Source organism: Corvus cornix, chromosome 4 (genome assembly GCF_000738735.6).
Source record: "Corvus cornix cornix isolate S_Up_H32 chromosome 4, ASM73873v5, whole genome shotgun sequence".
Lineage (NCBI taxonomy): Eukaryota > Metazoa > Chordata > Aves > Passeriformes > Corvidae > Corvus > Corvus cornix.
In genome coordinates, this window is record NC_046334.1 from 67,840,408 (window position 1) to 67,868,161 (window position 27,754).

The 27,754-nt window shown below is 45.9% G+C and overlaps 1 protein-coding gene across 2 annotated transcripts; it reads left to right on the forward strand.

Annotated features, from left to right (window-relative positions):
* Window positions 1-1,811: 1,811 nt before the first annotated feature.
* SMYD1 (SET and MYND domain containing 1) lies at window positions 1,812-27,219 on the forward strand. 2 transcript variants are annotated; one of them, XM_010402089.3, is made up of 10 exons: window positions 1,812-2,175; window positions 10,512-10,688; window positions 11,333-11,546; window positions 12,960-13,090; window positions 14,832-14,870; window positions 17,542-17,734; window positions 21,141-21,233; window positions 22,348-22,511; window positions 24,028-24,196; window positions 25,605-27,219. In XM_010402089.3, the coding sequence occupies exons 1-10, from the start codon at window positions 2,039-2,041 to the stop codon at window positions 25,761-25,763; spliced, it is 1,476 nt and encodes a 491-aa protein (XP_010400391.1). In that variant the 5' UTR covers window positions 1,812-2,038; the 3' UTR covers window positions 25,764-27,219. The 2 variants fall into 2 exon arrangements, with proteins under 2 accessions (XP_010400391.1, XP_010400392.2); XM_010402090.3 differs by lacking the exon at window positions 14,832-14,870 and having other exon boundaries at window positions 1,814-2,175.
* The last annotated feature ends 535 nt before the right edge of the window (window positions 27,220-27,754 follow it).

Sequence of the window (27,754 nt, forward strand, 5' to 3'; positions counted from 1 at the left end):
GGTCAGCCTTCCTCCATGCTCCCAAATTGGCATTTTTCTCCAGCTGGCTTTGAAATTCAGTGTTTTTTCACGGGGCTCAAAGTAGGTTCACTGCTCTAAATACAGATAGAAAAAGAAGGAATCCCTGATATCCTGGACCTACTTTGAAAAAATAGATTATTTGATATAATTATACTGTTTGTTCTGTTATTCTATTCTATTCTGTATTATTTGTTATCTGGGAACCAGAAACAGTGCTTAGTGTGATTAATGACTCAGCTCAATATAGCCACACTCCAAGTCATGTGAGTTTGAGAGGAAAAAACCAATCAGCACCGATTTTGAGGTGCTAAAGTCCTTCTGGCAATTTCTAAAAGATGCCTACAGCCAAGGGAGTAACTCGTGAATAACAGATGAGACCAGAGCATTCTGACATCACCTTTCACACATGTAGAGCATTGCAGCTAAAATTGTAATTGCTTGTAGGAGTTAATTGCCTGTAGTGACTTTTCAAGGCTGCTCAGTGTGAGCTGGGAGGCTCATGCTGATGGCTCTGGGACAGCTCTGGCCTTCCTCAGGAGGAGTGGAGGTGTCTGGCTGTTTGTGGAAGATACTGCTCATAATCACATGAACAGCCAGATCACCCCGAATTTATGGAGCTGTGGATTGATACTGTTTGTGCTTGGCACACGCGGGCAGGCTGTAAGACAGGGTATTTGTTATGATACCAGACTTAATTTGCAGGCAAGGAGCATTGCCAGAGGCTTTTAGCAAAAGGTGCTGAGCAGTTCTGTGTCTTGAAGAGCCTAGTGGTACTTCCCACTGCCTTGGAAATGTAAAGGATTTATTTTACTGCCACAGGATGTACAGGATTTACCCTCTTTATTTCTCCGCATCTCACTTTTGCTGTTAACCAGGCAGATTTTTCTATGCAGCACAGAGATGTGGGAAGAGGTTTGCAATCATTCTTATCTGCACAGTGCTTAGAGATGGAGGAGGAAACAGCATCAGGTTTCCTTGAGGTGGAGGGTGAGATTATCAGCAACTAGCCCAGTGAAGTCCTACTAAATGATAACAAAGTGCTGAATGGCAATCTGGGCTGGGTTCAGCTTTCACAGTGAGGTTCATTCTTACATATGATGGCCTTTTCTTGTGTCTCTCTGAACTTGCACTGGAACAGAGAGTAAAGCCAGGGCCTTGCTTCTTGTGACTTTAGTCTCTCTGGTGGACCCTCCTTTTCCACTCAGGTGGCTCAGATGCTCTTCCACAGCTGAGCACTGGAGGTGGGGACAGCTCTCAGGTGCTGTTTCAAACAGGTTTAGTGCATCCAAGATGGTGAGAGGATCTAAGATGTCCTGCTTGTTCCTGCAGTTTGTGCTGAACTGTTGGTGTCCTTCCAGCTCCTTCCACACTGCTCTGTACATGTGCTGCCACTGGCATTTGGGAAGTGAATTCCTCTTTTCCTGGTGGTGACAGGATGCTGGGAATGTCAAGGCACGTGTTTCTCTGTTATCCCTGCCTCTAAACACCCTGTCCATCTCTTTGAGGGTAAAAATAAAGCAGCTTTATTTGATTTCTGGAAAAAGCCAGACAACAGTGCAGGGGTCAGAAAGAGGCATCCCAGCCCTCCCCATCCCACTGTCTCAGCTGTTGCTTCCTGAGAGACAGAAGCATGTGGTCGCTAAAAATACCCTGCAAAGAGAATACACTCTCCCTCCAATGGGAGAGGATAAATTAAGCCGAGTTGTAATATATACAACTTCTTGTGGTTGGGAGAAACTTTTCCCAACGTTTTGGAGAGGGTTTTCCTAATGAAGCAGAAATCCCAGCCGTGTCCCATCCCCGCATAGGTCGGCGATATTGTGCAGAGGATCTCCGGCTCCTGCCTCCTCTGCTCCCACCCCCTTGCCCTCCTATGGGAATTGATGTGGCCAGGGGTGGGGGGAGACCAGCCCTCCTCTTATAAGCGTGGCCTTGCAGCACGTCCAAGTTGATAGGAGTGACGGGAGATTTGGCTTGCTCCAAGATACCCACCTCCCAAGCCTTGGGGTCCCCTGGGATGACCAAAGGAGGAATGGAGTCAGTGGAAGTGTTCACAACTGAAGGCAAAGGCAGGGGTTTGAAAGCCCAGAAGGAATTCTTGCCTGGGGATGTCATCTTTGCAGAGCCAGCCTATGCAGCCGTGGTTTTTGACAGGTAAGAGAAAAGCGCTTGTAAAACTCAGAGGGAAAGTAATCTCACTGCAAAATTTCATCCGACTGGTTGTATAAAAGTTTGGAGGTGTCTGGATGACATCAGAGAAGGGATCGGAGGGAAGTCAGAAGCACTTCTCTAAAGACACATTCACAGCTTGTAGTGAATGTCCTTCCCGGGGCTCAGATCAGCTTTTTCACTTTTCGTATGGTGCAGTTTGTTTCCAGGGCGTGACCTTGTGAGGCGCTTGGTAACCTTTTAGAAATGCAGTGAAAGTTGCATGTATTCAGTGCCTCACAAAACCAGCCCCATGCTACACTGCAGTGAACTGCTGGGAGTTAGTGTAATTCAGGTGCACAGGAATCTCAGACTGACTTTGCTGAAGTCTCTGATGGGAAATACATGATAAAAATGAGTTCCATTGTGCTCTGCTCATGTGTGCCATCCCCAGCTGCACTTGCAGCTTCATCATCTGCTGCCCTCCAGCTAGGAGGTGGTGGGGGTCAGCAAGCGACTCTGTTTCTGTTACAGAGATTTAGTATTTACTGCTGGCTGAGCTAACTGGAGACAAGTGTCTGCTTTTGCTCTTTCAAGAGACTGGTTTTAAATTTATGTTCACACTGATGTAGCCACACACTAAGTTCTGGTGCAAGGATATTTTTCTTTTCTGCTGCTTTTTTTAATCACAGCATTCACTCAACCTGCGCTGCTGGTGTGGCTGGTAGGTGCCCACTTCTGCCCTTTGAATTAGTAGGATTCTCTTAAATAACCTGGAAGAGAAAAGATGCAAAGAACCAATTTCTATGTTGATCTCCTTTGGGCTAAATCTAAATTAAAGCCTCTGACACAAACGGAATTTGTTCAGCATTATAGCATGCTAACTGAGAATAGAATGTGGCCTGAATTTTTAAACTGAGGACTTGGATGGCAGCTGAAGGTTTCATTCTGAGCTTAGGAAAGTTGTAAGTGTTCTTCAAGGGCATCATGGTGAGTCCTGAGACTGAATTTTTAGTCCCAAACAGCCAGAAACTTTAGTAAATACCCTGTACACTAAGCAGGGCTGTGAGCAATTCTGTTTAACTGAGTTTTCTCTGATTAAATCAGCTCTGTTAGCGAAGTCTGGGACACAAGCAGAGGTCGTGCTGCTGTTTTAACCCCGGTCATCTTGCAGCTGAAGCTGATCAGTGCCACTGTGTGATCTGACAGTAGCAGAGAATTGGGTATTAAATGGAGAGAGCAAGAAATAAGTTTTTTGTGTCTTTCACTGTTTCCTTGTCCTTTAACTGTCAGTGGGTGAACATGATTATGAATCTTTGCCATAGCAAGAATGACACCTTTAGTTTTTATTTTAATATGTCATTGCAAGAGCTCACATTAAAAATGTCATTTTTCACTTTAAAATGTTGAGTTCTTGAAGTCTTCACCCTGAGCTCAATTACAGGAGTTGGTGACAAAATCATTTCTCCTTGATGTGTCCTTTTAGATCTCGTACTTCAGTTTCACTCGTGCCACTAGCTGGAATTTTGTGGCGATTTTCTTCAGAAGTGCCTATGGACAATTATTTCTCTCATATGCCTTATTAAAAATACTTTTTTTTCTTAAACCACTGAAACATTTAGACTTTTGATGGTGGGTTAAAAACATTTTTTGTTCTGTGTGAAATATTGCATCATGCATAGAGCAGAGCTGCCCATGCTGAGGAGCTAGAGCTTTGCTGCTTTTTCAAATGTCACTTATGTAACATGAGATAAGGGCAGAAGTTATCACTGCATCAGCTCTTAGACTGCAGACTGTGTTTTAGGCTGAGGTTTCCAACAGAAAACCTCAGATGGGGGGAGATGTGTTTCCCTGCTTCCCTCCCTTCCTTCCCATGCTGGGCTTGTTTAGCTCCCAGAGGGCAGGTCTAGATGTTGAGCAGCAAGGAGTCAAGGTAAACACAACCCTTCTCTGCAACTGTTGTGCAATAATAATGGATTCATACCCTCCTGTGACACATTTCACCCCAAAGCACTGAGTATAGGTCAGTGGTGAAACGCAGTCCCAAAATCTCCGAAAGAGAAGAAATGCTTGTTGATTAGTGCTTGGCATGGCATAGCCTGGGCCTGAGATGTAATGGAAACACACATTTTTCTTGTGGAAATCACCCTGATGCTTTTCTTACACACCCAGGGCTTTGGTTTTAAAGGTACCTCCTACTGCTGTCCCAGGGTATTCAATTGCATCAAGCCTCATTGAATTGATTTCTGTCAAAGAAGGGTTGCCTGCATCCTAGTATTCTTTATTCCTGCAAGAATAAATCCACACCTGGCCATGGCAGCTGATTTTACCCTGAAAGAACTGCTGTTGTCTCTGCATGGATGAAGAGTTCAGGGAAGAGGCATGTGCTTTTCCTTGTCCTCAAACACACATGTATAGGTCCTAAAATTGGTGTCTATTAAAAAGGGCCTCAGCCTGCACAGGCAAACCCAAAATCCAGAGTCCCTCATCCTAACTTGACTCAGTATCTCCCATGTCTTGCTGAAAGCACTGTGTATGTGTACTATGGAAAAGGGATTCAACTATGAATGATTGCTGGGTTTAAGTGTTTGGCTCAGGTCCTACCAAATATGTGACCCTATTTTCCAGTCAGTGATCTTCTGTGTGGCTGCATAGGACATGCAGGCAAAGCAAAGGTCATTTTGAGATTAGCAGGAGCAGCCCTACAGAGATACAACACAGTTGTGCTCTCTAAAACACAGCTTGAAATGGAAATCAGGCTGGGATATCAGCCACAATTTACCTGGCCAATAACCAGGTGGTCAAGTTTAAAGTCAGCAACAAGTTACACGTGGGAGCTTTGACAAGCTGCCAGGCAAATAAAATGTGATATCTGTACTTACTGCCCAGAAAGTCAGACCTCAGGGTTGCTGTCACTGCTGGAAGCTGCTTGGAGAGGCTCTTCCAGGGCAACTGGATATCACAGCACAGACTTCAGCCTGACTTATGTATGTAGATAGAGATAGATGCACAGAGAGATGCAAGGAGCTGTTGAACCAATTTGGACCTGAGGTTGTCACCCCACTGCACTTTATAGGTGTCTGTCTTCCAGTAGGAGGCTGAGTTTGAGAAGGTGTGGAGATTTTATTTTGCTAGGAAAAGGAGAAATGTTTTCTTTGACAAAACTCTATCATCAGATGTCCCTGCAGAGCCTGACACTGGACTCCTGTGTCCAGACAAGTGAATCCAACACTAAATGCTGACATAATCAATGGAACCCTATAATGTGCAGTGAGCACAGACATCTACGTTTGAGCTGAATGAATGAATCTACCTTTGAACTGAGTGTGGTGGTGTTACCTCTACTCTGACACAGGGGGTACAGATGAGCACATCTAGGTGTCTAAATCTACAGGCTGCATCCCACTCTGGAAAGCCCCTGAAGGTCACAGGGACCCTGGAAGTCCCTAAAGTCGTTAAGGCTGGTGAGGGCTTGTACTCTTCAGACCAATGATGGTCATCTGAGCAGCAGTTTCTTACACAGTGTCAGAGAGTTTTAATCTAGAAGTACATAAAACTCAAAGAAAAATGAGGTTCCTATAAACATCAGTCAGCTCATAGTTAGATTTTAAGGCCAGGGTATGACTCACTAGGCTAACCCTGGTCATTGGAGGGGGGGTTGGACTAGATGACCTTTAAAGGTCCCTTCCAACCCAAACCATTCTTATTTTATGATTCTATAACTTTGTCCCTTAACCCAGTGTTTACTGGATGTTGACTCCTGTATCAAGCCTGTTGCTTCTACCTGAATGAGAGGAGGCTGCTTAAAGAGATGGTGAATACTGATTAAAAGGGGGTGCAGAACTCTGTGTGATTTCCAGGATAAAGCGTAGACACAGCCTGATCTCTGTTTGATTCAGCCTTGCTGTTATCAGCTGAAATACTACTCTGAAAACACCACTGTCAGGCCTGCTTTGCTCTGAAGTAGAAGCAGAAAGCTGGAAATACATCTCAAGCAATTTTTTGCTTTTGTTGCGGTAATTTTTCAACTTGCAAAGCCTCTGAGCCTCTCACTGAAACTTTCTCTAATCCTTCCTCCCTCTTTGCTGTCTCCTTGAAGAACCCAGGTCTCCTTTCCTCTGTCACCTTCATGGTGACAGCATTCCCAGTGCCTGGGCTCAATGTACTGTATGGGACCTTCTCCTCTGACACATCAGTTGGCTCTCAAGCCTGTAGGAGCTTACATTTCCTATAAGCAAGGGGATGCCTCATATGTCTCTGTCAGCCTTTGCCAAGAGAAGGTTTGCTCTTTAACCCGCGGGGTTTGAGGGACAGTAGTCAAGGAAAACAGTGTCGTGTTGTGGAAAGCCAAGATCATCTGAAGATCTGCTGGATGAGTGATCTGCAAATTGCTAAAAACTGACATCATGCAATTTTTGCACTTCTTTTTGATGTATGAAAGAGGCTGAAAACATTTTCCGAGAAAACATGGGGAGCTCTGTTATTGTAGTTGAAATGACCTAGAGATATAAGAAATCCAAAATTTTCCATAACAGCATGACTGAAAAGATTGTGGGAACAAATTCGCTGAGTTGATACTGATAAAAACTGAGAGCTAATGTGATCATATTCACATTTTAAAAAATGTTCTGGGGTTTGATTTCTTTATCATTATCTCACTTGTTCAAAACTTTAAATAAAACCTGGGAGAAAACCTAGCTTTTTTTAAAGAAAACCTCCCCCACACCTCTAAGAAGAGGCTGGGAAATCTTGTAATGAAAGACTAAAAATAAAATAGTCACAATTTATTCTAAAATAAATCCTCCACTCAAATCAGAAAAACTAGGATATGTCATCCCTGACATTTTAAAGGAGAAAATACTAAGGTCAAACCCTTTTTAAAGTAGCAAACCCATTCTTATGCTAATAATTAATCTTTAGGTAGCAGGTGCATTTCCTTAGGCTGTTGTTTTCAATGAAGTGTTACAGCCCCTGCTTTGAAAGCCAAGGAGACTTTGGCTACATCTTAAGCTGTTCTTATGCTGTTCTCTGTAGCAGACTGAGGAGAGAGTTGCCCTGCCAAGCAATAATAAGTAGGACTTAGGTGTAAGTTAGGCCATCTGTGTGTATCACCTGTGATGCACAGAATAGCATGAACCCATGTTAAATAGTTTGTGAGCTACTCACTGTGTCCATCAGCTACTCAATGAAATCCTCCTCTGTTCTTTGCCCTAAAGCCATCTCACCTGGCTTTTCCAGGCCAATGAATGAGATGTTGTGGGTGCTGGATGGCAAATGTTTGGGTTGTGCATGTTTCAGAGATGAGGCTAATACATTTCCTGTGACAGTGCTCAGCCCTCTGTCCTGGCAGGTCCAACAGACCTTAATCTGTCTGAATCCAGTCCAAGCAGTCACAAGAGATATTTGCTTCTTCTGCTTTCACTGTGAGCCGTGCTTGCAGGAGCCATGGTTTAGTTGTCAGTGCTGTTACCTCTTGTATTTGTTGGCTGGCACACTGAATCACTGCTTTTGTCCTTTAATCCTGCTACACCCAGGATTAGCCGTGGCTGCGCCTCTCATCTATGTAACTCCAGAGAACGTGAGCCCTTCAGAGTTCAGCTCGGCTGATGCTTGGGTGGGAGGCCAAGGAAACCTGAGTCTCCCCAGAAAGTCATTCAGTGAATCTGTCAGTGGCATCTGCCCTCTAAGTCAGTCCCAAATCCCTGACCTGGCAAGCTTGTGATGGGCTGGAGGCATCACTGTAGTAAGGAAGATCCTGCTTTTGGGCAGGGTGAGAAGCAGTTCTCACTATATGTGGAAGAGGGCAGTGATCACCTCAGAGGCCACGGCGTGCACAGACACAGCAGAAAGCAATTGTGTTGTTGTGTGGTAAAGCAAGGGAAGCTGAGCAGCAAGAGCCAGGGGCTTCAAACCTCCAGGGTTCCTGGGTAGGTGCCACAGCAGAAGTCACTGCCCCAGGGTTCTCCCCAGGAGCTTTGAGGCTGCCTGGCCATGCAGCATCCTGACGTGTGGATGTGGGCTGCTCTCTGTACTGGGAGGAGAGGTCTGGGATACCTGAAGCCATTTTGGGTTGTGTTAAACACTTTCTAGACCAGACAGAGGTTTTACAGACCAATGATTTCCACAGGCTGAGAGACTTAAATTTAATCTCAGGCTGCTTCACTCGGAGAACCTTAACGCTGCAGAGAGAGGAGGCTGTGAACACTGCGAGCCTTCGGTGTCTGGGTGCTGTCTGTCTCCAGGACAGATGGTATCAGAACCCAGCCAAGGGAGATCCCCACTCTGCCATTCCCTTTTGGGCCATCCAGCTCTGAGCTCCTCTGACACAGCAGGAGTTTGCACAACTGCCAAGGGGCACCTGGGGGATTTAGGTGCTTGCAAATGCTTAAGCGATGTTAGTTGAAGATTTAGGCAACAGATCTCAAATACTTGTGTCTCCTGACTCTTTTACTGTTCCAAGAGTTGAGCCCAGGTCTCTGGAGTCCTGGTAACACACTGTATCAATAAATCCAGTCTTGTTTGACACCATTTTGGGGCACGGAGGATCCCATAATGGTTTTGTAAGAGATGCAGTATTTCTTACACCTGCCAGTCAGATTAGCCATGAGTAATTGTCTCTGCAGTTTCAATACCACATGGGCTGTTCCTTTGCTTTCTCAGAAAGTCTTGTATAACTTTTTTAGTGCATTTCTGCATCTCCTCAGAAATGAGGGATTTCCAGAGCTCGTGGTAGGTTCTGCCAGCCAGGTTTGCTTTGGAAAATCTGGACACCCTGTGCAATAAACAGCAAAATGCAAAGCCAGCATTTCAGTATTTTTTGGTTCTCAGGGAGCAAACTGAGGGGAGAGAAGCACCTGTTGGAGGACTTGGGTTTTTCTGCACCATGCTCCCTTCCAACCTGTCATTCCTCTCTGCAAGGAAACTTCTTTTTTTTTTTGCTTGCTGACTGCCCTTAAAACACCCCAGTGGCAGGAGGGACCCCCATTCCCCATGTGAGATATCTCCCTGTGCTTCCTGGCACGACGTAACCATGTGGGTTTTATCAGCTCTCTGGCTCTGCTTTGCCTTACAAGGAGTGTAATCTCTCTTGCACCTCTCTGTCCCCCTGACCTGACAGCTGACAGAGCACAGCCTCACATTTCTCACGAGCTCTCAGCTTTTCCATTTGACAAAGCAGAGTTGGCTGCATCCCCCTTCCCAGACATGCTTCCCCCTGCCCCATCCCAGGTGCTTGCCTTGCATTGGGCTCCCTCCAGCACTGCTCACTTGCCTAAATCTCATTTTCCAAACCTCATTTTTGCACATGGTTTTGTCTGCTGGGGGTCATCCTGCTTTTAAATCAGTGGCCCTCTTTATCCTGCAAGAGCCAAGGCACACGGTAGATTATGTCAGCAGCTCACATATTTTCACAGAAAAGAAAATGCATTTTAAATGGACTGTGATGTAAATATGCATATATATGTGTGTATATATATATATCTATGGGTATAGTAGAGAGGCAGGACAGTCTTTGGGTTGCATTCTCAGGGACTGTGAGTCTGATTCCTGCTTGTGACTTATCCTCCTTATGGGATCATCAATAATTTTTTTATTTCCTCGTGCCTCAGTTTCCCCAGTCTGTGTTACGAACAATGATAAATGTGCCCTAGACCATGAAGCCTCTGAGGTCCCTGAGCTTTTTGCAGTGAGGAGAAGCTCCCTTCTGGCACCAGCAGTGGCTGAGTGATGGGAATTTAAATTCTCCTGTACTGTCAAGCCTGGCTGGAGGCCCAGAAGAAGTGGGCGGTTGCCTGGAGAAGCAGACAGCTGGAGACACCAAATCAGGCAGTGAAAAGCCTTCTCTAGCAGCAAGGGGAAAGTCCCAAAATTTTTTGGACAGGAGACGAAAGTGTCTCCTCCTCCTTCTCAGTGAATTAAGTTCTAGGAGCAACAGCTGGACATGTGAAGGGGCTTATGGGGGAGGTTTTCCCTCAGTCTGGGACCCTGGACACTCTCAGAGGGAGGATGTGAGGTCAGATTTCTTCAGCAGTATCCTCTGACGCACCCCTCCCTGGGTCTGGGTTATAGTTACATGCATACAATTGAAATCCTCTTTTGAATCCCCCAAAGATGAAATATCCCTTTTGAAGGAGTCCCAGTTACTCCATGACCATTTAACTTACAGCAACAGCACTGGGCAAGAACACAAGGATTAAGCTGGGTAGGATGTTTCTCCATCCTCCCCAAAAATCATGAAGAGTCCGTTTTAGTGGCTGCAGGGAGCCCAGGGGTGCAAAGCTGGCGGGATCTTTGCTGGGCAGAGCTGGCCCTCGCTGATCCAACGTGTCCTTCTGTCCTTCCAGCCTGATACACGTCATCTGTCACACCTGCTTCAAGCGGCAGGAGAGGCTCCACCGCTGTGGGCAGTGCAAGTTTGCCTATTACTGCGACAGGACCTGCCAGAGAGCGGCCTGGCTCAACCACAAAAATGAGTGCTCTGCCATCAAGAGGCACGGCAAGGCACCCACCGAAAACATCAGGTGAGAGCTGGCCCCGGCAGCCCGGGAGAGGACAGGGCATCCCGTGGCAAGGAAGAGCTGGGTGGCCTGATTTGAGCAGGGTGGAGGTGGGAGAAGGTTTAGGAAAGTCCAAGAGCATGCTTGAGTTGAAGGGATAGGGACCTGGAGGAGCATCAATGGTGCAAAGGATGTGCTATTTTTTTTCTCAGTTCTGTGCCCCAAAAACTCTGAACATGGTGAGGCAAACCCACCCTGGATAGTTTAGAAGGTGTGGGAAACTGGGGAGTAGGTGGAAAAGTGAAAGAGGAGATGGGCTCTTCCCCAAGTTGCCTATAGGATACATTAATTTGTCTTCACGTTCTGGCCCTACCATAAGAAAATGAGAGGGATCCTCAAGGAAATGGGAGCATTTGTGGAGGGCTTGGGACCTGGGGGTCTGTTGCACTTCTCCAGGTGAGAACACAGGTGCCGGGACAAAACCCTGCATATCTCCCTTTCCTTCAGAAGGCTGGGGATGGTGACCATCCATCACCCATCTGATGCTGAGCCTGTCTCAGTCAGTCTGCCTGCACACCCTTTCCCGCTCCAGGAGATGAATTTTGATGGTCCTTTGTTCTCTCCTTGTGGTGGTGGTGCTGTAACACCTGTGGCTGTCTCCTGGCCAGGCTGGCTGCCCGCATCCTGTGGAAGATCGAGAGGGAGGGCAGTGGGCTGTCCGAGGGCTGCCTGGTGTCCATTGATGAGCTGCAGAACCACGTGGACAGCTTTGGCGAGGAGGAGAAGAAGGAGCTGCGCATGGACGTGGAGAGTTTCCTGGAGTTCTGGCCACCCCACTGCCAGCAGTTTGGGATGCAGTTCATCTCCCACATATTCGGAGTGGTATGTTAGAGGGGTGGGAGTGCAGATGGGGGAGGGTTTGTAATGCCAGCTTTTGGGAGGAACTCTCCAGCAGGTCTGATTTGAGGATGGGTGACTTCATCCCATTCCCCACCTGCTTCTCCTCTGCACTGACACTGGGAAACTGAGGCATGGCAAGGGCTGAAACATTTTGGCTGTCTAAACATGCAGACAAATTGTTTGCTGAATCATAGGTGCTGCATTTTCATCACAAGTCCCACTGGGCATCTCTCTGCACCTGGGAGAGCTGAGAAAATCTAAATATGTTTTTTAGTAAATAAATCTAGAATATATTTGAATATAGCAGATCTGTTTTAGTAAATACATTAATATCTATTGATACTGTGTGCATTCAATTTTTTGCATAGTCGTAATATATAATAAAATCAGTAAAAAATACTCAATATATTTAATAATATCCATTACTAACTTGTTAACTACAAAGTTTTGTTCTCAGTGTAGCAGGGAGGGAAATTCCAGTTAAGGCTGAGTTGCTCTGCTCCCAGCCCTGGGTGTCCCTGCACTATCCCCTCAGCTCCCAACACTGCCAAGAGGAGACACATGCTCTGCTCACCCCTCTGCAGGGGCTGCTGTGCAAGACAAGCTGGCCTTTGCCAGTCCCAGTATAGGGAGAGGACACAGCATCCTTTGGTACCCACACCACAAAGAAAATCCAGTCCACTGGACACAGGGAGACCCTCTGTGCTAGTGACCAACACAGCTTCTCTGTGGAGAAGCAAGGAAGTACCGAAAATCTACAGAATCAGTTCACAAAGGAAATAAAACTATTAACCGGGTAAAATAATCAGTGACTGAGTTAATTATTTCCTTTGGTTTATTCTATCACATTTTCTCTTTGCAGATATTGTTTATGCTTGTGACTGAAAACTGTTCTGTTCCTATGTGATAATAGTGTATTATATAGGAAAGTAAAATAATTCAGTCTTGGAATATATGTCATGCAAAAGTCATCATTCTGAAAATTCACAGCAAAGACTAGTAGCTGCTTTTTATGAGCTTTGAGGGCAACCCAGCAAACATGACTGATGACCAGGTTGAATGCAGCAGTAAAGGTTAATTTCTAACTGATACCTATTTTCATGAGTGTGAACTTTGCTTTCTGCTGGAATTGCCTCAAAATCATTTTCCTGTGACCTTTTTCTGAATTATTTACAGGAACCAAATATATGGAAATCGATGCACGACCAAACCAAATTTATCTTAGACCTCCCAGGTGAACACTGACAGCAAATACTCCATAATGTTTACTCAGCTCTGCCTTGGGCTGGTCCTTCTGCATGAGTCCTGCTTTGCTTCTCTTGATGTTTTATCCTGACTGGAGTGTTTCAGCTTTTTCTCCTTTAATGCTTCTTCCTGCCTGTGTTTTGGGACTAGATCAGCTGCAATGGCTTTACCCTCAGTGACCAAAGAGGACTGCAGGCTGTTGGTGTGGGAATCTTCCCCAACCTCTGCCAGGCCAACCACGACTGCTGGCCCAACTGCACTGTTGTCTTCAACAATGGCAAGTGAGTGGATTTCTTTCGTTTGGTGCAGCAGGCATGCATCCTAACAGGCAACTCAGCAGGCTCTGTCACCCCCAGAGTCAGGTCCCTGCCCCAGAAAATCTATTCTTTCTTATTTCCTTCTCTAGCTCAGGAAAAAAAGCCTGAACAGTATTTTCTTGCTAAAGACAACCTGGTTTCTCTCCTTGTTATTTAAAAAATTATCATCTGATACACTGACAAATACACCAGATTTGGCCCCAAATCCAGCAACCAGCAAAGAATTTTTCCCTGGTTTCTTATCAGTTTTGTAATTAGACTCAAAATAGGTAGATAAAGTAGTGAGTAGCTGTTTAACTCACCCCTCATATTGAAGCTTCATTTATAGATAGTTAAGGAGTAATTCCATGGAGTAAATTATTAAGAATTATTCTAAGTCCACAGTCCAAGAGTTTCTCATAACCGAAGCTTGCAATCAGCTGTGTATCAGTATCTGCTGGTGTGTTTATAACCATTCCTAACACAGTCCCCATCTGGTGAGACTGTACCATCCCAACTAATCACTGATTAACTCTTTAGCAATGAGACCTTAATGACAGAAGTGTTTGTTATCTGCAAGCAGAGTCACCTGCGAGTGCAGGATGCTCTCAGCCTCTGGGCATTCCCCATTCGCACCCAAGTCCTGTAAGAAAACCTCTGCAGGACAAGTGAGATGGAATAACATTCAGTGGGAAATGCAGGGATGTTTCAGCAGAGCTGGGAGTGGAGGTAGCCCACAAGAGGAGTGCTCTGCCCTTCCCAGTTTCCAAGCCATGGCAGGTATAAACTGCTGTTGATTCAGAAAGTTGCAGTGTGTGCAAGACATTAACTGTGGGAAATTGCTTGCCAGAAACTGCACAGCCACAGGATTTCCTCTGAACTTTCCACCGTGATTTTACAGCTACCTGTCTTTACTAAACTTTAGTGCTCTAATTTAACCCCCCCATCCCCAGCCTCTCCTTTTTTGACTAACACATTGCTTCTCCACTCCAGTTATCACTGCTGGTTTTCCCTGATAAAACTACACCAGCAGCTGGTAAATGAGCCAAGAGAAAACAAAACTGCATTAGGATTATTACCTTGGTGGGAAATACGGTCTGATCCAAAGTCAGGTTGGAGTCTGTACTGTGATATCCAGTTGCCCTGGATTGGATCCATAGTGGGGTGGTGGGAGAGCCACTCCAAACAACTTCCAGCAGTGGGGCAGGTAACCAGCAGTGATAACAACCCTGACTTTCTGGGTAAGTACACGAATGGCATTTATTTGCCTGGCAGCTTGTCAAAGCTCCCACATGTATCTGGTTATTGACTTTAAACTTGACCATCTGGTTATTGGCCAGGTAAATTGTGGCTGATATCCCAGTCTGATTTCCATTTCAAGCTCTGTTCTAGAGAGCACAACTGCTGATGTCAGTGGAGACCTTTCTGTGCAGGAGATTTAGTTCCTGCCAAATGTCAGGAGCAGGTTTTGCACATTCCCTGACCTAGACCACTCCTAAACTCACAGTGCCAGGGCAGCTCTTCATCAAGTTCTCTATGGCCCAGTGATGGACAGTTTGGTCCTGGCAGCTGCATAGCAAAAGGGAAGTTCTCACGCAGTGCTGCAGGAGCCAGGAACAGGGAGCTCCCTTGTCTCCTGTCAGTACAATGTCCAGTGCTATGCCATGTACCCATTTTATTCGTTGTTGTATGTGTGTAAACCGCAGGTGTTTGTTTTGTCTTTCAGTCATGAGGCTGTAAGATCAATGTTCCACACACAGATGAGGTGGGTTGGTCTTGAAAGCATCATTCTCCTCCCTGTGCCCCTCATGCCCTGTGTTTAATGGAAAAGATGCAAAGACCCCAAGGGGCTCCCTCTGTTTGCACCAAATTTCACTTTCCCTGTTTTCTAAACTTCCCTCCTCCCCTGTGTAAAGCCCCACTAAACCCAAACCTCACTTAACTCTGCATTTTGTAGTAAATTAGAATGATAGTGATAATACTATGACTGTTTTCCCCAGGGTGAATTCCCTGTCTGCCTTCCCACCCTCTCCCTTGGCTTCCTCTCTGTCAGTATTTCCCCTCTCCACTCCTCATTTCTCCTCCCCTGACCATGGCAAGAGCATCAAAATCAGAACAAGGTCTCACTAATCTTGTGCAGCCCAAAATAAAACCTTGCATATTAGGAGATGAGAAATGACTGTGCTACTGACACACTAAATACTCCACGTTTCTTCTGCAACAAACTGTGCCCGAGGAATGCGTTGCCTACAGTAGCAGTACCATGAGATGTAGGTTTCAATTCCTTTTTATCATAATCCATGATTAATGTTCCACCTTTTAATGATGCCACTGTTACCTGATCCGAACTAAATAAATCACAAAAATATGTGCAAAAAAATGTCTCTGCTTAACTCATGGCATTTGGTATATTATAATCAGTGTTCTTAAGGGGACACTGTTGTGTTTTAAAATTTAATTTCAAGTGGGCATGGAGTTTCCCCAAAGAAGATGTGAAATACATTTGAAGTGCTCTTCTTCACAATTGAATCTTATTCAGTACATTATAGATAGGGCCATAAAAAATGGGGCAAAAGTTTCACTTCTGATTAGCATTGCTATTTGGGGCAATTTGAGTTTTGAGCTATCAGGCACTCGCTGTGCCTGTGCTTGCAGCTATCAAGGTCCCTGCTGCTCATGGCAGACACTGGGGAAAGAGCCCTGGACAAGCTCAGTGGTGTGCTCCTTGCTGACAGTGGCTCTTTAACTACAGTATTTAAAATATGCCATGTGTTTCCTGGCTTACCCCAAAGGCAATCAATCCCCTCCGCACAAGGGATGGCTGCTTAAAATAGTCCTACAGTGCTTGGGCTATCAGGGGCATCATGAAAGTCAGAGGCTTGCTTTTGCTTCTCTGGTTGCATGACTCACTTCAACGAGCATCCTGTTAAGTGTGAACAAGAATGTTTATAGTGTAAACCTTTAGGATGGGAATTGCTCTTTTTTATGCACTTCCTCCTGGAGGAGCAGGTTGCACCTCTCTCTGTCTGGCATTTTCCCGTGGTTGTGACATGACTAATAGCTGCTCTTTGTGACAATGGCATGTTTAGTGATAAATTTTGTACAAAATATGTTGCTGTTATGACAACACCCAGAGAAGGTCAAGACCAGCCGAGGAGAGGAATTTTGACAGCAGCTTTAGCAGAGCTGGAAGACTGAGAGCAACACCCATGGTGCTGAGAGCCTGTAACAGGGATTCCAAGGGAAATAAAAGGGAATTACAGGAGAACTACAACCCCTTTGCAAAATCATGATCACAGAGAATAAGTCATGTCCTCCCCAAAATACTTACTTTTAATGCACCTGGTGATACCTGTGAGTCCTCTGCCACCTCTGCCTTTAGTGAGGCTTTTGTTGGGTTCCACCTAAAGCACCTCATGTTCAGATGGGAGCCAGCAGGTCCCCCTGAGGTCCATCTCAGGGCAGACATGGACATTAAACACATTGTTGAGCTCACTAGTAGTTGGGAGAGGAGATGGACACAGAAGAACCACCTCACAGTTTGTATTTGATGGATTTTTTCCCAATTCTGGCCAAATTCTCCAGCATGTTTAGTCCCTGCAGCTGAGAGATGGCCCAGAGTAACTGGGAGATTCAGCGTGTAGAGTGAAACAGCACAGGAATAGTTCTGAGTGCCCACATTATTTAAGACCTTTTGCAGGGAATGACATGAGAGAAAGGCAGGTACAAAGGTCTGGCTTTCCAAATCCTGTCATCAGGGGCTTGCCGTGGATTTCAGTAAGAGACTGGCAATTGAATTGTGGTAATAGGTCAAATGAGCTATTTGAAAATAGACTCTTTCCAGATAATTATTTCTAAGCTTTTATGTGGAAATGCATGAACATGGTGAAAGCATCTCTTATGCAGCACCCAGGGGGAATTTGTCTTAACTTTTCAAAGTGAAAACAATACCGAAGGCAGCACAGCTCAGGATCTGGGAGTATAGCCAGGGGTGTGTGGGTAGCATGCAAAGCAGTACTTAAAAAAAGACCCCAAATCCAAACTGAGCATTTTGGTGTGTATTTCTGATCTCAGTGAGGTTTTTTTCTGGTGACATCTCCTGCAACAAAATAAAAGTTGATGTCTAGGTTCAGCCCCCATCTGGATAAATTAATGAAGCCATAACCTGTTTATAGCTCAGACCTTTACACATCCCTGCCAGGGACTTGCAGAGGGGCAGGAAAAACTGGTGTGAGTGTGTTCTTGCTCTGTATTCAGTCAACCAGACTGCTGTTCACCTCTGCACTGCCTCCCTGAAGACTTAAAGCAGTGCCTTAGGGCGAGGGCTCACCTCTGCAAGGCAGGGCAGGACACAGGATTTGTTCCTGATGGCTCCGTGGCTCCACTTCTGCTTCTGCTGCTTCTCCAAGTGCACATCCCACCTCCTCTGCCCTCAGGATCGAGCTGCGGGCTCTGAGCAAGATTTCTCCAGGGGATGAGCTCACTGTTTCCTACGTGGATTTCCTCAACCTGAGCGAGGAGCGGCGGAAGCAGCTGAAGAAGCAATATTACTTCGACTGCACGTGCGAGCACTGCAAGAAACAGCTCAAGGATGACCTGATGCTGGCAGTGAAGGCGGGGGAAAGCAAGGTATGGTTTGTCCTGCTGTGTCCAAAGCCAGTGGTGGCTGCATCTCCTCCACCAAGGTGTCTGCAGGTCTCCAGGACTGTGGTTTCTCAGCACGGGGACACTATAGGAACAGAGTCAGATTTTGGCAAGAGCATGACTAATGACAATAGGTAAAATGAGAACAGAACTAAACTTTGATTGGACACACCACCAATTCAAGCCCACCATGCAAGGCCAGCTTAATCCTTACTATGCAAGATAAGTGCAGTTTTTAATTTAAAAAAGCCCCCAGAAGGTGCCTTTAACCTAAAAGTCCATCAATAGACAGAATGCAAAAATACTGGAAAATTAGGTCTAGAGCTAAGAAAAATGCTGGCATTTAGATAGTGGTTGGGTGGTTTTTTTGTTGTTTTTGTTTGTTTGTTTGTTTGTTTTCTGAGAAACTGCAAGGGAATCTACATTTTGAGCAGCAGAAAGAGAAATGTGTTGCAGGTGATTGTGGTGACAGGACTGTTTGCTGCTGAAGCTCTGTGGTTTGTACCATCACACCAACTCCAGGAATGTGGGAAGCCTGAACATCCAGTCCCTCTTTGCAAAGGCCTGTCACAGGGAGTTTGCACCATCGCTTGACGTTTCTGTGTGGTTGCTGTGGGCAGATTGACTGTGAGGAATTAACATGTTTAAGTGCTCATTTTTAAGTAATCTCTCTTTTCCTGGGAGGTCTCACAAGTCATCGAGCAGGAGGGTATAAGGCTGCGTCTTGCTGTTGGCAGTGGGAAGTGCTCCTTGGTCAACTGCTCCAGTTTATGAGTGTGCTGGCAGCTCTAGGAGCTTCTTTTTAGTTCCTCTACCCAAGGATATAATTGCTCATAGTTTTGTGCTCTCTGGCAGTGTTAGCTTGGGGGGTTTTCCTCCTGCAAGCCTTATAAAGTGAATAAGGGAAGGGAAAGCGAGGCAGGGCAATTAAATATATCATCAAGTCATTGATCTGCACTGTTGAGCAGTCACACCACGAATCACAGTGCAGCCCAGGGAATGATGTGGAGCAGGTGGGAAACCAAACAGAAAAGGTGGGATGAGGAAATGTGACCTCAGACCAGCAGTGCCACCAGGAGAGGCCCAGTGAGAGGCACCTTCCTGGAAAGGAGCACAGAACCCTCAGCCTCCCGCTCAGGAGGTGCCAGGAAGCCAAGCTCAGTCTTGTAACTCTTCTTTCAGAGAGATGGCAGCCAGGAAAGGCTGATTATTGCAGAGTGTAAATCTCTCCTTGAGAAAGGTTTAGAGAAATATTATCAAGCTGATATAAGGGAGCTCCCTTATGGGAGATAGGACATGGGATAGAGGACACCCTTTCCTTGCTGGGTCAAGTTCTCTAGTGCAAAAGACCCTGCTTTATAACTCCATTTTAAATTATCAAGCTTCATCTTACAGCTAATCCTGGCTACTGTACTTCTCCACTTACAATATAAAGCTGTCCCAGAGCTCAGTTCTCTGATGCAGAAGGATTTTTTTCTGGCTTTCTGCAGAAATATTTTTGAACACATTCCCCAGTAGACAGCACAAAAAGATTCCAACTCTCATTCAACACCTGCTATCAAGCCTTGACTGAACAGTGAAACCATAAATCACAGAACGATTTGGGCTGGAAGGGACCTTTTAGACCATCTCCTTCTGTCTGCCCTGCCATGGGCAGGGACATCTTCCACTAGGGATGCACCATCCCCTTTTGGTGAGCATTAGAGGTGCTGTGTGCCACACAGCAGGAAAACACATGCTTCTGGGGGAATGTCCTCCACAACCTGAAGTGCTTGTGCAGAAAAAGCCTGTTAGCATGCAAGGTGCATGATTTCAGCTATTAAAAATACACCCCATCCACAGACAATAAGGATCCAGGCTGACCTCACCCACAGAGCACGTCGGCTGGGTCGCATTTCCTGAATGCAGGCATGCTTGCCTGGGAGCAGCAGCGCTCACAGCTGCTTGGAAAAAGTGCTAGGAATACACGGGAGATTGACAGCTTCCATCCTCAACAGCTGCTCCGACCTCCAGTCCTTCACCTCTTCCAAAGAGTAGCAAAGTTCCCATTGTTTATAATGGTAACAGACTTACAAGTCCAGTAAAGGCAAGGGAGGATTTTTATTAGACAAAGCCACCATGGAAATGCTGTTTAAGGTCCCTATTCTGGGAGTCTTGACTCAGACAGCCCAGCACTGATGTTAACATTGCCTTTGGATGTACTCTGTGCCCCAGGGTACCCTGTGTGCTGCTCAGACAGCTGCCCAAATCTGATTAGCTACAATAGCTTCAGTATAAGACTATAGAAAAATAAATCATAACGCAAACATATCCATAAATAGATGGGAGGAAAATGGCTCTGAAAACTACTGGTTTTCCCTCAATACTAAACTTTGAAGAGGATTTCCCAACTAGATGCATTTCAGATTCCTCAAAAGTCTAATTGACCAGGTGTAGGAAAAAAGACAACAGGAGAGTCCTATAGTCCTACAATCTTTGCATCCTTCATTGCAATGTTGGGTCTCTGCTTTTGATCTACACCCAGAGGTCCTTCCTGGCTGCTGGCTCTGCTGTGTGTCTCCACACCAGGCTCTTCCCAAAAATTCCTGGAGTCACGTGATTGTGGGCTGATTTCAGGTGTCTCATTTGTGAAAAGGAAGGTCATGATAGCTAGAATAGATGGAAAATGCAAACTTGAAGGGCTCAGAGAAGCAGAAGATGAATGGTTGTGCTGGATATTATGTTATATTTCAGTATTAAAGCAAGAAAGAAGAGGCAGCTAATTATGAGCTCATTAGTGTTTTGACAGGTGTTCCTAAATGTGCTTCACCTCTCTAAATGCATGGTGAAACACAAATTTCTTTGAGGTGTGCAGGAAAACATATTTCCCTCTCTGGGTGCAGCTGGAATCTGAGCTCAGCCATCTTAGGGTGTTTGGAACTAATGACAGCAATTCTCAGGGTAGGTAAAATTCAGGGATCTTTCCTATTCCACCCATCTCTGACTCAAGAGCCTCATTTCTCTCAAGCAGCTGTACTAGGAACACCTGATACTCACCAGCTGGTGGCTTTCACAGCCTCTTTGGTATCTAACAAGACCTCTCAGTGGCAGGGTGAATTTCCAGAGGGGAGGAGTGGCAGGGAGAGTTGAGGAGCCCAGTCGCACTTGTCAGAGACATGGCCACTACCCGGATGGGCAACACTCTCGCTGAAGTCAGCAGGACCCATTTCAGCTCATTTCAGCCTTGGGCAGGTCTGAGGGACACGCTGGCACTTTCATCCAGCAGTAGGAATTGGGTGATGTGGGAGACATCCCACTAAGCTGATTGGGGCCAAGCACGCTTTCAACCAATATATTTTGGAAGTGTGAGGCAGTGTGTTTTCCTCATTGGTTTTCCTAATGTTGTCCCCAGCCCTCTGCAGACACGGTGAAGGAGGTGATCCAGCTCTCCAAGGACACGCTGGAGAAGATCAACAAGGCCCGCATGGAGGGACATTACCACGAGGTGAGTCCTGGTCCTTTTGCTCTCTTGCTGCACACACACTGCCCAGGAAAGCAGGCCTTGTCCCCCTCTACATTTGGGATTTATGGATGAAACAACCTCCCCATTGCTGCAACCTGAATATCCCCATGTGCTTCCTGCCCTCCTGGAAGCTCAAATTGAAGAAGCTGACACTGGTTTCTGCCCTCTGTAACGGACAACCGTGTCTGAGACATCCCAGACTAACTTCTTTTGTAGTGATGACACAAGGAGATTCAGGTGACTTCAAGAACCTCTGACTGACACGGGTGCTGAACCAAGGGCCTCCTGGTGAAAATCATGAGTTACAGGGCAGGTGTAAGAAGTCAGCTCTGCCAGGTAGCCTCACAAAAAGAAGGACAGTGGGTTTGAGAGCAGGACAAGACTGTCAGGGGTCTTTGCCTGTGTTGATCACTTCAGCACCTTGTGTTGCTCATTTGTCAGGTGCTGAGAATAGGTGTGTGGTTTGGTAGAAACATGTCCCATCTGGGGCAACAAAGGCAATGGGTGACAGAGCTCAAGTAATTTCTTTTTTTCTCCCTCTTTTGCTCACCCAGGAAATATTTAATTGTTCTCCTCAGAGAGCACTCCAGGTTGAGTAACAACCTCTGGGTTTTAACTGTCTTTGGGAAAAGGCTGAAGCCTAGAGCAGAAATCAGGACACTGAATCACGGCTAGGTCAGGCATGGAACAGTGCAGCTCTGTGTCTCCAGCCCCAGGGGGTCACTGAGAGTATTCCTGTCACCAAGTGCTTTCAGGAGGCTGGGTGGATGGCACTGGGGTGTAAGAGTCCTGTAGGCACTTGGTACCTGACAGTACCCAGCCTCCTGGAGTCTTTCTTCTGAGCAGAAGACATCACGTTTTCCTCACCAGTTTTACGAGTGTAACCTTGGAGAGAAAGCTTTGAGTGCCAATCATTTTGCTCGGCTGATGTTTCTTAACAAATCAAAGCACATCCTCTCTTCCCCAGCCTTCACAGAGGCTGACTTGGCCTCTGGGACTGGTAAGGACTGTCCAAACCACAGGGCTTTGGTGTGGCAGCTTCAGGCCCAAAGTTGCTTGGACTTACCCTTCCTCTCCCTGCTTCCTCCACGCTCAGGTTGTGAAGCTGTGCCGTGACTGCCTGGCAAAACAGGAGCCTGTGCTGGGGGACACGAACATCTACCTGCTGAGGATCCTCAGCATTGCCTCCGAGGTGCTCTCCTACCTCCAGATGTTTGAGGAAGCAGCTGACTACGCCAAGAGGATGGTGGATGGCTACCTGTGCGTCTGTGCCCTACTTCTGGCAGCTCTCTGTGCTCACGCAATGTTAAGCTGTGTGTTACAGGAATAATTTTCTTAATCTACTCCCATCAAGGCAGTGGTGATGAAATTCAGATGGGGACTTTTTTGTACCACCAGACAGACAGAGACCCCTTCTTAAATGCACAAGAGCTCCCAAACACCTTGATGTACTAAACTGGAACTGGCAAATGGTTTAGGAACATCTTTCTTTAGCCTTTTTGTTTGGTCTCAGAAGCATCTCAAGGCTGCCCTGATAGCAAGACACAGAGCCTCGGTGCAGGACAGAGAGGCTGTGACTGCAGGAGATGGCCTGTTCCCTGCACCCTGCAGGAAGGAGAGGTCAAAGAGGAAAGAGAAGCCATGTCAAATGGCTGTCACTCAAGACATTCCCTCACTCTTGAATAGTACATGGGTTTTGTCTTGGCTAATTCTATAGTCCTGTGCTAAAAGCTCAGTGAGAATAAAGAAATTCAGATTTAGTTCACATAGATCCAGGGTAAATCTCACATTAAAAATTATGTGCTTTATTATTACTGAGGTTTTATGACAGGAATGATGAGTATTTAGCAGGAAAAGAAGAAAAATAATGGAAACTGTAGAGAAGAGAGAAAAGCCCAATTCATCGTATCATTCACTCTCCTGCTGAGACCATCTCACACTCATTGCTTGTCTTTTTGGTCAGTTCTACTCCAAAAAGCCTGTGATATTTTGTTCTTTTGCAGAGGGGTGACAGAGTCACCTCCCTGGCTTGCAGGCCTGACAAGCAACTTCATGTCCCAGCCCTGGCACTGAACTAATTGACTGACACAGAGGAAATTCCTTCCCCTCCGTGTTCCTCAGTTTCTCAGGCCACGGTAGTTTCCTTTCTTGCTTTAAGTGCCAATTCAAAATGCCAAATAAGCCCTTGAGGGCAGGTTTTCAGCTAAGTCCAATCAGCTTCTAACTCTGCTTCAGCTTTTAAAGTTGGATGCAGAGGAGTGGTTTCAGTCTTCCCACCTTAGGCACTGACAATTCCCAGGTGTAGGGATGCAGCTGCAGAGGGTGAGATGAACATTTCTGGAGTTTCTGGAACCACCTGTTTCTCTTCCCACTTTGAATGAGAAACTGGTGATTTTTGCATTTTCACTGCTCCAAGTGTGTCAAGTTAAGTTGGTGCCACCTGAGCTGTGGGGTCAGATCTGGGTTCTGTTTGTGCCAAAATAATTACAGAGATTGGTATTCTCTTGGCATAAGATGACAGACCTTGGCTTTCTGCAAGCCAGATGTTGAACTTTCCCAGTTCACATCCCATCTTTCACAACTTGTGCCCCTGTACAGCTCTGTCCTTGAGTAATGTGTCCCTGACCCTTTCTAAGAAGGGAACATTTCAGGGGAAAAGGCTGCAACAGGCTCTTCACCTGAGTAAACTATCTGCTCTTTGGCAAGCATATCATGTCAATGACACTTTTGGGAACCCAGATTTCTCCTGAACTAAAATTACCCAATGTTTTTCCAGGAAAATATACCATCCCAACAATGCGCAGCTGGGGATGGCCGTGATGCGGGCAGGAGTGACTCACTGGCATGCTGGCCTCATTGAAGCTGGCCATGGCTTGATCTGTAAAGCCTATGCCATTCTCCTGATAACCCATGGACCTTCCCACCCAATTACCAAAGACCTGGAGGTAGGTGTCATCTCCTGTCATCTCTGTTCTCTATCTGGACAAGATTAGAATCAAGCTGTGGAAACAATCATCCGTAAGGGCTGAGAGATGTATTAAGTGCTGACTGCTTCATACTGGTGCTGTGGCTTTATCTAGATTATGTTATATTCTGCTGGGAAATGCATGTCCTTTCTTATTGGAAATTTTCTTCCCTGAAAAATACCTCTTTTTCTGCACCAGAACATACATGAGAAATGGCAGCTGAGCCCCTGACTCTTCTTTGAAACTGCTGTGCCCAAAGACAGAGCCTCCTATTCTTTCAACAGCCCGATTTCACTGCTCTCAGATGGATGACATTGCAATTTGAGTACATCAAATTACATATGGTGGATGTTTACCACCTGATTTTCTTTACTGGTGTCCACTCTTCTTTATTTACCACTCCCCATTCCTCCTAAGCAGCAGTGTATTTTTTCCTCAGATGACTGATGGCTGCATTTCCTAGCTTAGAGTCAAGATCTTGAGATCCCAGGGAATTACATCTGCTCAGATGTGAGGAATTACTTACAATTTCAGCTGGGAGTCTATCATTTCTTTAGCCTTTAATTCACTTGATGTGACCTGTTGGTTTTATAGCATTCTCCTTTATTACTCCCGAAAAATTATAGGATACCAGATGAAATCCTTTATTGATGCCTTAGTCCCCATATAGCAGAGCTATAACCTTTATTAGTGCAATTTTATATCTTCAGAAAAATTAATATCTACTACCTCAAGCCAATCTGTTCACTGTTTCCATATGTGTAGCAAAGGATGAGACACAGCACCTCCATTTCTGTGTTTCCTTTCACACTTTAGGAGGAAAATAGTGGATATCTCTGTGCTCCTAAACAAAGGGTTGAATAAATGCACAGAGGGGTGTAAAAATGTATCCTAAAACCCCTTCTGATCCTCTGCTGTAATGCAGCACTAGGAATGACTCTGGTGATGACGAATCCTGGGGTGTAAAGGGTGCAGCTGTGGGACTGAGCATCCCTCTCCTCCCACCTGAGGTGACCCCCACCCTGGTGATGAGCCAGGCCCAGGGTGTGGATGGGAACTGCACTCACTCCCTGGCTCTGCACAGCATCACCTCTAGGTTCTGCATCGGTTTTGGGAGCATGAGGCTTCCCAGTAGCCTGTGGAAAAGCTGCATGCAGGAAAGGTTGATGCCTTCCTCAGTACACAGGCAAATGGGGTTGGAGAAAGAACAGAATATCTGTGTCCAGTCAGCTTTGGTCCTGCTGGTAGGACACCGAGGGCACGGTGCCTCAGTCATTGCATGGCCTAGGACATCCCCTGGGGACAGTGCCTGTTTTCTGGCAATGTTTTATTCACTTGCTTCGAGGCCCCCTGCATCACAGGGTTTGTAACCTGCTGTGTCCCTCAGGTCATGCGTGTCCAGACGGAGATGGAGCTGCGCATGTTCCAGCAGAATGAGTTCATGTATTACAAGATGAGGGAAGCTGCCCTCAAAAACCAGAAGATCCAGGTCATGCCTGAACCCAGCAATGAGAATGCACCAAGCCTCTTCCACAAAAAGGAATAAACCCTGAGCTTGACACCAATTCATGCCTGCTGGGTAACATCACCTGTGGCACTTCCAAACATTGGGAATATGATACAACAGTGTGATATATCCATAAGGACTGTTTCCAATGGCACAAATCTGACAGCATGGACCTGCTGGGGGAGCATCCTGAAAAATCTTCAGAGGGCTTAAAGCAGAAGAGGTCCTGGCAGAAACAACACTCTTTTTCTATCACTAATGCATTAAAAATCAAAGCAAAAAACCCTGTTATAAAATTATTTACATTTTTATTGGAAGCCTGTTTCTCTCTAGCCCGTATTCTGAATTCTTTTTGTTACATTTTAATTGATTTTTTCCTAAGGGGTTTTATCACTTCCTTGGGATGATATAATTTCTTTCCAGTAGTGTCCATGGGATGGTAGAAGTGGGAAGCCAGTTCCAAGAAGTGTTGTGTACACCTGTGGGCAATGAATGCAAACTGAACAAGACCCACCCAAGGTGGTGTTTTGTGTTAAATGATATTTTTCTGATGAAAAACTGCTGGAAAATGATTCTGCAGCTGGCACAGGTGCAACATCAAACTGTAGGCTCTTTGCAAGTGAGACTAAGTGGAATTCTGACATCAAGATAAGTTAATTGGGATAAATTATTCTCCTTAGTTACAAATCAGAAAATGTCTGCAGTGATGGACATGGGGCCGTGCCAGAAGCCACTTGCTGTGGTTTGATGCACTGGCTGTGTGGATTGCTCTAACTGGGCAAGCAGTTTCCAAGGAGGGCATCTACCTTTGCTCACCTTCAGGGTGAGCTGGGGGCTCTGATGCATTTCAGCACCTGCCTTTAGACTTAGGTGCCTAATCAACAAAAAACTGAGGAAAAAGGGATAGTCCATAGATCAGCTGCCAGTGTACAGCCAACAGAACTAAGGAGAAGTCTAATGACTAAAGCTGGATTTCTAGATGAAAAAGGGATTTGCTGTCTCACCATCTGTCTCAAAATCCTGCTAATTTCCTGCAGACTTTCAGTGACATCCAGGAGAAGAAAAGGTTTATTCAAGAATCCCCTACTTGCTCTTCAGCAGCGTAGAAAGAAAACAAAACCAGGGCTTTTCTTCTCTGATGTTTCTCAGTGATTTTGCTGATGTTTCTCCAGATCTGAGTTCACTAAAAACCAACATCTGCTTTTTAGGCACTGTTCAGCTAAGCCCTTCCATTTGTCTGTGAGGTGCCTCTCTGCTGCCCTGTGTGACAATCCATACTGATTCAGTTCTTGGCCTGAGGATCAATGTTGATCTGTGATATGAAAACCTTTCCTGGGCAGAGAGGAGTCCTGGCAGAGATGCATGTGAGAACAAATTGGTCCTTTGGTGGCATGTGTTGGGGTTTCAGAAGGAGGTGGGGGGAGCACTTGTGGTGTTTTCCTAACATCCTGATCAGCTTTGAGAGGTTGTAAGAACATCATCCCAGCTAGATGTATCACGCAGCCATGTATTCATTTCCCAGTGACAATTCCCTATCATCACCCAAGCACCAGCCTTGGAAAAGGCAGATAAGAGGGAAGAGTTTTCTTTCCTGTGTGCAGCAGAAAACTGCATCTCCATTTGGCCTGAAGTGCCAAGCAAGAGCATGGGAGATGAGTTTGCTCCCTCTGTCTACACTGAGAACAACCAGCCCATCTCCTGCCAGGAGACAAAAATCTGTATTTCACCCTGGAAGAAGTGTTTGATTGCAGTTCAACCCAATTTATCAGGAGCAGCTTGGGGTGAAACACACACTGGACACCTGAAGGGAGTTTGTGGCCCTCCTGCTGGTGGGAAGGGGTGAGGAGGAGATGAGGATGGGGTGGCCAGAGCCTATAGGGATGGATCCTACTTCAGAGGTGTGAGGATGAAGACTGCAGCTGCTAGCCCATGCTGGGTGCTTCCTCAAGGCAGCTCTCCAAACAGGAGCACTGGCACTTCCTTGACTCCACCTAAACCACCCCATTCTTTGGCCCTGCTGGTTACTCTGG